This window comes from Blennius ocellaris (genome assembly GCF_963422515.1).
Source record: "Blennius ocellaris genome assembly, chromosome: 19".
NCBI lineage: Eukaryota > Metazoa > Chordata > Actinopteri > Blenniiformes > Blenniidae > Blennius > Blennius ocellaris.
In genome coordinates this window covers 6015160-6025590 of record NC_137668.1, presented here as the reverse complement: position 1 = coordinate 6025590, position 10431 = coordinate 6015160, and the positions used below count along the sequence as shown (strand labels likewise).

General features: G+C 40.8%; 1 protein-coding gene across 1 annotated transcript in view; it reads right to left on the bottom strand.

Moving 5' to 3' along the window:
* The window catches only part of cnksr2a (connector enhancer of kinase suppressor of Ras 2a), a gene marked incomplete at its 5' end in the record, with an annotated part of 66837 nt that overhangs the window by 5596 nt on the left and 50810 nt on the right, over positions 1–10431 (bottom strand). Inside the window, 5 exons of the mRNA XM_080515197.1 lie at positions 2222–2446; positions 4326–4467; positions 5241–5459; positions 5851–5948; positions 9356–9423. Coding sequence (XP_080371323.1) covers positions 2222–2446; positions 4326–4467; positions 5241–5459; positions 5851–5948; positions 9356–9423 — 752 coding nt within the window. The remainder of the gene's footprint in view (positions 1–2221; positions 2447–4325; positions 4468–5240; positions 5460–5850; positions 5949–9355; positions 9424–10431) is intronic.

Here is a 10431-nt window from a genome sequence, read left to right as displayed (position 1 = left end):
CCCCCCCCCCCCCCCCTCCAGGGACGTCCTCTCCACTTCCCCTCCCACACTTCATCTCTTATCGCTCCCCTTAATAAATCCTTTAAAAAAAAAATAAAAGCCTCACCTGATTACATAAATCAGTGTTTCTTGTCGGCGTGCGCCGGTGGCCTCCGCGGCGCGGCGTCATTAGCCTCATTAGCTTTGTGTGTGCGCAGCGACTCTGAGGATGATTTAAGTGGATCCGTGTCTGCCTGAGAGCCTTTTCCTATTATCTGGCACAAGTCCTGCTGTCTTCACCTTCAAAACGCCTCCCGCTTCCCTCTCCGACGCTGAAGAAGGTTGTTTTTCCCACCGTCAATCTGAGAAATACAATCTTTGTTTTTTTTTCCCCCCCGAGACGTTGTATTTTTACTCGACTTGATGAGCGTGATGTCGTCTAATGACCGACTGCACGACGAGCAGCGACTGTTTTTCTGTGGTTTTGACCTTTTTTTCAGAAAAGGTTCACGCGTCGCTTGCCTGAATGGAAGCATAAGCGCTGCCGTTCACATTACAGCGCGGGGGCGGCGGGGTTACATAACAGCTGTCGAAGCAGAAAAGACTCGGAGGTTGAGGGTTTAAGTCCCAGAACGGTTCAGAAAAAAACATTCCAGGCGGTGACAGTCTGAGGCAGGGGGTCAAACATGAGGCCTGTGGCCACAAACGCGGGCCGCAAGAGGCTCCCATCTGGTGAAATCACTCAAAAAATGGTAAAAAAATAAAAATAAAATGTCTGAGAAAACGTTTAAAACAGATTTCCTTTCATTCCAGACGGTTTTGGGACGTTTCACTGTATTTTCCACCTGAAGATTTCATTTAAAATTGGCTTTATGTTAACATTGGAGTCACTTTTTGTAGTAATTGTTTGGTTTTTGCCAAAATAACGACAAAATAACGACAAAATCAAAGAAAAGGCAAAATTTTAAATATTACTATGGCAATATTTTACCAGTCCGGTGCACTCAATGTGAAATTGGGCTTGAATGTGACTCCTGATTGTTCATCGGAGTCGTAAAAACATCTGAATGAAGGCGTGTTTGTGTTTGCCTGTGGTGCACATTGATCATGTGGAGAAACAAAAGAGAAAACTTGTGGCACCGCGTCCTCCAAAACAATCCTGCAGCTCAACCTCAAACCTCGATTTCACTGGTTTATCCAGACTGCCGGGAGTTTATCGCTTCCCCAATGTCACACTGCCTCTTAATGTTGTCGATAAAATGTGAATAGATGGAAGTTAAAGCTATTACATGTTACTAAACCACCTCTAAATACGTTTTGACTTTCATTTCCGCACTTTAAATCCATTAAAAGCCCGTACTTCGCACGGAAAGTTGAGTTTTTTTAGATCTAAAAATGCCGTCAAGTCAGTGGAGAACTGAAATATGAGCCAGTGAACATCCAGATGTGAGGTTTCCTCCCCTGACAAGCTGAAGTCAGGAGGTTTGGTCATTTGAACAATAAAAAAAAAGTAGAAAATGATCTGACAAAGTAAGACTTTGGTATGTTTGTCTTCATGAATATGGAAGATATAAGAATGGGTCCTTTGATTTAAAACTGCTGAACAGGAATGAACTCTGTTCTTCTTTTCCCTCATTTTTAAAAGCAAGAATCTTAAATATTGTAATTTTAATCATTTACTTTAATCGCGTTTAACCACTGATTCAGTATTATGGAACAATCCACATATTCGTACGAACAATTTCGACAATTTACAGATTCAGAAGCTCAAGTACTCACTCATATGACAAAATGACGACATATAAATCCCTTTTTAACACTGATTTAAAATAGATTTAACAATCCTGTTATTGCTTTATAAAGCATTTGTGTGCCTGACAAAGAAACGTTCCAAACTGCACTTTAAGATCGACTAACGCAGCTTTATTAAATCTTCCCAAAACAAAACAAGGAAATAAATTTGAATTCTTCTCCACTTTATATTCTCCATCTTACCATTTAAAACCTTTTTATTTAGACGAGGGTTCGCTTAAATTCTCTCTTTACACTCCTCTCACATCAAATCACGATTGATTTGATTGTTTTTACTTGATTTATTTACAACTTGGTGACGCTTTATGCAGATGATTCTGTTGTTTCTCAATTGATTATAATTTTTTCCTTATTTAATATTGAATGAATCTGTGAAGATTTGCCTCTTCGCTTCCAGAAGCTGCAGGACGAGCGGCCGGAGCTCCCTCACCGTTGTGTGTGTGCGGCTCCTCTCTGGCGGGCGGCGCCAGGAGCGTGTGGAGGTTGCTGTCTCGCGGCAGCGTGAAGCTGCGGGGTTTCCCTCCCTGGGTTGCCATGGGGATCAGCCTCTGCATCGCCATGGGCAACGGGACGTTCCTCTGAGCCGGGAGGGTGTACACGGCCCCGGCCATCATGGAGCCGCCGCCCGGCCCCGGCTCCATGAAGACGGCGTCTTCTGTTGTTGGGGGGGGGGGGGGGCAGGAGGGGGGTGGGAAACAGACGACTTTCAGAGGAGATAGATACAACCGTACACACACACACACACACACACACACTCAGATAATACTAAATTCATACAACACATTCTTTTGGTGCGTTCAAGTGTCGCTGGGAAACATTAACGTTGCTTTTCTAAGTCATATTAACTTAAATTAATGGCGTGAATGGAGAAACTCAGGCTTGGATGAGATCTAAATGATTCTTTTCTCACCTTTTTTTTGTCTATGTCTGTGTGTTATATGTGCATTTCTATGTGTATGTTTATAATTAAGATTGTCTCAATAGGTGTGTGTATATTGGGTGAAGGTTTATATATTTTGTGTACATGTATATTAAAAAATTACATTTATTCATTTATATTGATTTAATTACAGGGTAATAATATATATGTAAATTCCTACTTGTGTTTTGTCTCTTTTTTGTATGCATTGTTATTTTGTGTACATTTTGACACGTCTGGAACAAAAAACACAAAACCTCCAAAAGAATTAAGAAATTGTAAGTAATACTCATTTAATCATTAGTTATAAACTTTTTCCTTAAACAAGTGCCTAATTAGCGAAATGTGATGTTTTTGGTCAAAAATGCTCCGACTCCATCTCCATGGAAACGGGGAAAAACTGTTTTCACAGAGGTGGCTCTTCAATAACAATCCAACTTGGCTGTCTGTTTTGTGTCATGTTTACAGCGTATTGACTCTATGTGCACATGTTTGTGTGGTTTCAGTACAAAAACAACAAACAACACCCACTAGTGGCCCAATACAAACATTACATCATTTTCAGTGTTTCTGACGTTGCCGTTGTGTCGTAAACATGAAACTTTACTGAAATGAAGGCAAAATCTATACATTTTCACTTGAAACCTCATCAGCAGACATTTAAAATTTAAGTTTGTTATTTAAAAGTTTGACCATGAAACCACTGCTGCCCTTGAGCTGTAGCTTAATACTTTGATACTTTAATAAGTTTGTTTGGAATGATCGTAAAAAGCAATGTGAAAACTTGAATCCTCCACGTCATCGTCATTGTCTGGACAGAAAGGTGCACCTGAGGAAAGTGAGACTACAGTGAAGTACAGAAAGCGAGCCCGGGCTCACGTGGACAGCATCAAATATTCAGCGATCGCCAGAGATTTACGAGTATCCGTCCAATAAATCCACCGTGTTTTGATAGGAACGTCTCCCTCCAGTCAGAATAACAAGGACACCTCGTCTGTGAGGAGACGCTGCTGCTGCCAAGATTTGATGGTTCCATGGCCGACTTGCATATCTCAAATTAAAATCTAACTATGTCGTAATGTTTTACTTTTGGGGTTTTTTTTTGTTTTTTTTTGTAGGGGTAGTTTTAATGGAGCAACTTTCTTTTTTTTTTTTTTTTTTTTAATAAACTCGAAGAGGGAAAGTCCCTGAGGACGGATGAGTTTTACACTTTTATCAGCATTAATGCAATTTTATGGAAAGGATGGATGGATGTGACTGTATGAGTAGATTTCAGGAAACACGCAGCAGAAACATGGAAATGTTATATATTTAGTGTGGTGTAACGGTTAGCACTTTGGAGTCACAGGCTTTTTTTTACAGACGTCAATTAAGAATTTTAAATTGTGTGAAACATGATGTCACTATGGACGAATTTAAGTTTTTTTTATTTTGAAGTTATTTTCAATTTAATGATCGACTCTCAAACCAGTAGTGGGTTGAGCAGGTGAAGTACCTTTAACCAGCCACTAGGTGGGGATGCAGACACAGTGTGTTGTAATTCTAACTTGCGATTATCAAATTTATCAAGACTGAGAACTGTTTTCTTCGGATGGTATTTTTTTTGGTAGATTACCCAGAGGTCCAGTCTGCAGGTAGTGCAGTCCGGCCTCGGTCAGCGGCGTCTCGATCAGGTCCTGCCAGGAGCGCCGCTGAGACGACGAAGACCGGCCGGGGGATCCCGTCTCACTGCTGCCGCCAGCAGGACTGGAACGGTACTGCAAGAAGGAGTGAGACGGAGACTTTAAACATCTCAAAGGAGGTACAGCGTTGAGTTTACCGGTTTTTACAGCACAGTGAGAGGAAACGTGATGTCGACCGACACAAAAGCATAAATACTGAGACTTTCCTCGCGTCAGAGCTCCAGAACAAAAGCCATTAAAATCCTTTGTTCAGTAATTAAACTCAGGAGTCCCTGCTGGGCCTCTGATGAGGAAGTCTTGTTAACAGAGTGTCATACTTTGTGCAAGGCCCCGTTCATGCAATGTTTTCAAGTGAAAACTTTTGTAGTGTTTTGGGTGAAACTTTTCAAAAACAAAAATGCCACAATGATGCATTTTCACTTGAAATGTTGTGCCATTTTAACCTCCATGAGCAAAATATCTACCATTTGCAAAGGTTCTTAACAGATCAAACTATTAATAACAAAATCATGAAGAGGAACAAATGTATCACACGTTTATCTTTCCACCATCTACTGAAAAATAACATTTTCATAATACATTTGTGAAAAGTGTTCTGTGAACCAGAACAGAATCCAAACTTGTTCACATACCAGTAGTCTGGAAATGTTACACGGTAGAACAAAAACTAAATGTATATTCTTTTCCAACAATATACATTCTAAGTTTCTCTTTCTATAATTCAGTAGCAGAATTACGTGGTCATACAGTGACACCTGGTGGTCACAGAGAGTATGTACAATCTATGTTGATACCGAAGCCGATCCAACGTTCAGTCCTCTGGACAAGGGTCCGTTAGATTCTCACACCTCCACGGGGTCGCATCTGTACTGCGCGTCGCTGCTGTTGCTGCCGCCTGGCTTCCTCCCGCTGTGCATGGTGCCGCCCCCGAGGGGGCCGGGGTGGTACTGCGGCTCCGCGCCCGCCGTGGACGGCTCGCCGCACAGGAAGTCCTCCTGGGACGAGCGGGAGCGAGACGTCTCCGTGGAGGACAGGCGGGTGGTGCGGCCCTCCAGGTAGGCGCTCATCTGGTGGAGGCAAGAGAAGAAGAGAGGCAACGTGACGGACGTCCGTTCAGAACTGTGGCGAAGCGCCACAGAGACACACTTGTTTTGTTTTGTTTTTTTGTATTCTGTGTCTGGTGACCCTGATTATCTGAGCTAATAAGGTGCTGCTGTCTTTACATTTTCATCTACGCCCCCGAGCCACAGATGCATAATGAAGAGCAACTAGTTTTTAAGCTCAATTATAGCAACTATTAAACCGAATGTATCGCCACCGCTCCCCGAGGAATACATTTCACTGTTAAAATGGGATGTGGAGCAGCGCCGAGCTTTTTTCTCTCATTTTTGTTTTCAAGGCCGCTTTGTATGAGTGTGAACGGGCATATGTGTGTGTGTGTGTGTGTGTGTGACTCACTGATGGAGGCCGTGGGTAGGTATCGTATGGAGGTGGGGGGCTGTCCTGTTTGGGGCTGGAGGTGGTGTCTTCCTCGTGTTCGCTCTCACTCCAGTAATCTACAGGAAACACACACACACACACACACACCATCAGGAACAATACACCGATCAATACATCACCCAAACGGCTCTTTATCATCTTTACATGATATTGATATGACTACAAGCTGAGTCATGTCTGTGGATAAAAGGCCACACCTTAAATAATCTAGAAATACATTAATTCACATGTAAAACCCTTCAAGGATTATATGCAGTATGTGTTCATTGACAAACTGTTTATAACCACCATAACTCCGTCAATCAATATATTTAGAGTAACATTATCTCTGACATCTTACGTCCATAAAACATAACATATATATATCGACATTATCACCTTTCTTCGTGATTTTATTGTTGATCAGTGTCATAATAAAATCTATAAAATTTAATTTACAGCTCATGTTTTGAGGGGAAAAAAGCATTTCGTTAATGTATACTTACAAACACCTGCATTAATCTTTATCAAGTCTTTGAACTTATGCAGAGATTCTCATTTTATGGCATGTACTCTGAGCGACCTGGTCACACACACTGGTTTTTTCCAAAGATATACACTTTATTATTCTCATTAATGTGTTAACCTGCAAATCACTTCAGCGAACCGACTCACCATCCACACTTTGATCGCCTTGTAATATATTCAGCCACTGCATATTAATACGCCGCAAGCCAGTTCTTACAACCTGTACAACAAATATCTCATTAACACGACCTGTTTGATAAGTCAACCATCTAATTCAAAAGTTTCAAACTCATTTTGGTTCAGGTTCCACATGCAGTTCTATTTTATACCGAGTGGGCCGAACCTGTAAAGTAGAGCCACAATAACCTAAAACACCAAACCAACCAACCAAAAAACAAAAAACAAAACAAAAACCAAACCAGAAATTACAAAAATCTCAACTTAAAGCCAATTTTAACGAAACTTTCTGGTGCAAAATACAGTGACATGTCCAAACAACTTTTCCTATTGCTGTTACATTATGCATTCAAAAACAAATTTCACCCCAAGAGCATGAATTTGAGGCTAATGCTTGTTTACTAGCTTTCATGGCCGCATCACTGATATCTCATCTCAGGTCTGTGTTGTGTCACTACTCTTAGTATATTATGCAGAATTCACTTTCTAATGTTTTCCAGCAGTAATACTCGTCCCCATACCTGGACCGACGCCCCAGAAGTGTAGAAAGTGTGTCCTCTCTCTCCCTGGCTTGTTCCAGCTTTTAAAAAGTGTGTTGCTCCAGCCAGCCAATCAGAACTCAAACCCTATATAGTGTCATCAGGGGTTTAGCCAATCACAATCAAGGTAGGTTCCTCCCCTTTGACTCCTCCCACAATCAGGCAGCTCTGCTCTGGCACATGGCGCCACGAGAGGAAGTACTTCCTCCTCTTACTATAGATGGGCATGTGTGGGCGGAGCCAGTCCAGCTCACACAGACACAGCAGATTCTGAATGCAGCTCCTATGATCCAGTATTCTAATGGAGGTGAATCAGGGAAAAGATGGATTTGGGACAATACAGTTTGAATATAATGACCAACAAGACCATGTGAAAGTGTTGAAATGCTGGATAATATGACCCCTTTAAAGAAATTTGTTAAAAAGTCAGTCTCCGATAAAATGTCTACAATATTCTTGGAGGTTTGGCCGGATTGGAGCCTCTTGGGGACCCGTTTTCGCCAACTCGCCTCACGTTTGACACCCAATGTCTATATAATCCATTACGTCAACACAAAGCTGTCTAATGTATGTATAGCTTGACCCTTCCACTCGTCCATTGTCCTCCAGTGCGCTCCCTCACACATACATATTAATGAATCACCCGAGCACGAGTCCTTTTCATCCACCCACCACGCATTACTTTATTCATCCATTCATCTATATATGTATCCACCCTCTCACACACACACACGACTCCACACACCCACTTCACAAACCATCTGTATCCGCCATCTACTTTCACATCTCCATGTATTTATGTTCCATCCATTGCTCAATATATTCACTGTGTCATCGGCATCCACTCACATTGACGTCTATAAACGGATCACTCATCACTCTTCCATGCATTTCATTCATCGGATCATCTGTTTAATCCTCTTTTCATTCATTTCATCTACGTATTACTGGGATCTCTATCCATTTATTTACATATTTTTCCAAGTATGCGCATATTTTACTGACATGAATCAATATCAACACGCGTCTGTGCACAACCCTGTTCAGGTCAGCCGTATATAAACTGTCAAAATACTGCAGGAGCCGAGAAATTAAAGTGGGAACCTGCATGATGGGACACTGTCCTCATAGACCTCAGGTTTGCTCCTCAAGCTTTATAGCTTTCAGAAGATGTAATGCAAATAAACATTTGGTTTTCATTTTGATTGAATTTGCAGTCCACACTGGCTTTCAAAAAATTATCTAACCTCCAGGATAAAAACAACTAAATAAAGTAAAACAGCTAAAAACAGCCAGAATAGCTTGAATTGCTAAAAACTGATAAAATTGCAAAAAAAAAAAAATAAGAATAAAAATTTGTATGACTAATATATGGTAAATGGTAAATGTAAATAAAAGGGTAAAAAAAAGTAAAGGAAAATGGGGAAAAAAGGAAAGTAAAAACTGAGAAAAAGAAAAAGAAAAAGCAGGAAAAAATGGAATACAGGAAACGAAAGGTAAAAAGGAGGGAAATAAATTAGCAAGGGGAAAAGAAAAAAAATACTAGTACAGCTAAAAGTGCTCCAACCACTAGGAAACACAGATTTGCGATCAATCGACACTGAAATCATTGAACACGTTAAAATAGCCAAGATGCAGAAAATGACCAAGGCGGGAAACTCCATGAAAAGAAAGTCTTAAAACAGCCACAAAAAACTGAAAATGTGTCTAAATATATCAACATCGTACCTATGGCACCTCAAGAAGGCAACCTCGTGGTTTGTTTTGTGGGGGGATCTGTTTTCTTCATTTGAGGTCATTTACATGTTTTGTGGCTCAACACAAATCTGACGAAGTGGGAAATTGTGAAGATGGTTCTTTTGGTCATAAAGGCTGCAGACGCCTGATATGCAGTGAAGTCAGCCCAACAATCACAGTTATGAACAAGTGTGGCTAAATCTCTTTGAAAGAAAAAGAAACACATAGAAATAGGCATTATTATTAGCATAAAACAGCTTTATTCCCATGATGAACCATCGAAAACTATAAATTCTTGGGTTTAATATCAGATAATATGAGTTCCAGCCTGGACGTGGAGAATAATCAAATAAATGTGTTAATGAGGAGTCACTGGTGGCTCCCAATAACATTGGCTTTTCCCTGCCGGAGGAGTCGTCGGCGATTAGACAAGGTTGGAAAATATGAAAAATTCAAGCGTCACAGTGTGTTTGTTGGTTACAGACGCCGTCGCCGAGCCTCACCCTGATCCTGACGTATCCGCTCCCGCTCTGCGTAGCCCACGGCGGCCATGTTGAGTCGACTCAGCCACCTGACAGGGGAAAAAACACTCATGAGTTCACTGCTGAATTGAACATGACAGATAAAGAGGTTATAACAGCACACAGTATGAAAAGAGTGGGTTTTACTTGGTTTGACCTCATTTAATGGCAAAAATCTGAACTGCAAGTATAACAATCAAGGAGACGCACTAAAAGAGATTGTTTAATCACATCAACGTTTTAGGGAATCACTTCAATATTGTATATAAAGTTACACATTCTGTCTGTTTTCTGCCTGGTTTAAATCACAGGATCTCAGAAAAGTTTCAACATGTCACCAATTCACACTCATTTTGTGTATAACAGCATCTCAAAACAAGGATCAAAGCAGATTTAGACCCATTTTTCATAACGCTGCGGTAATAAATGCAGCTATTTAACTGGAATCCAACGATACAGAAAGTCTGGTTCTGCAGGTTTCTTCATGTTTTTCTTCCCATCTCTTCTACGCACTCATGGGGAACTGTTGTTTTTTTTTCTCGGTAAAAGTATCTTGAAACGACGCCTCTGCCACCCGATAACGTTTCATCTTAGGATAAATATGTATTTCAGAAACTCGAGTGGATTGATATGATCTACGATGTTTTTAGGATGGAAAAAATTACATTTGACATAACACCATAACAAAATGTGTTTTTGAAAAGATGACTCATGTATGTTACATGTTACATTTTTAAAGTTGTATTTTTTTCACATCACAAAGGTTCACCCATGCTTCCTGTTCTAAGGAGTCTTTAATTGTAAGGTTGTATAAAAAAGGGTCATATTATGCAAAATCCACTTCCTAAAGGTTTTCCAATTCTAATCGTCCCCGTACCTGGAAAGACGCCCCAGAAGGGTAGAAAGTGTGTCCTCTCTCTCCCTGGCTTGTTCCAGGTTTTAAAAAGTGTGTTGCTCCAACCAGCCAATCAGAAATCAAACCCTATATAGTGTCATCGGGGGTTTAGCCAATCACAATCAAGGTAGGCTCCTCCCTTTTGACTCCTCCCACAATTCAA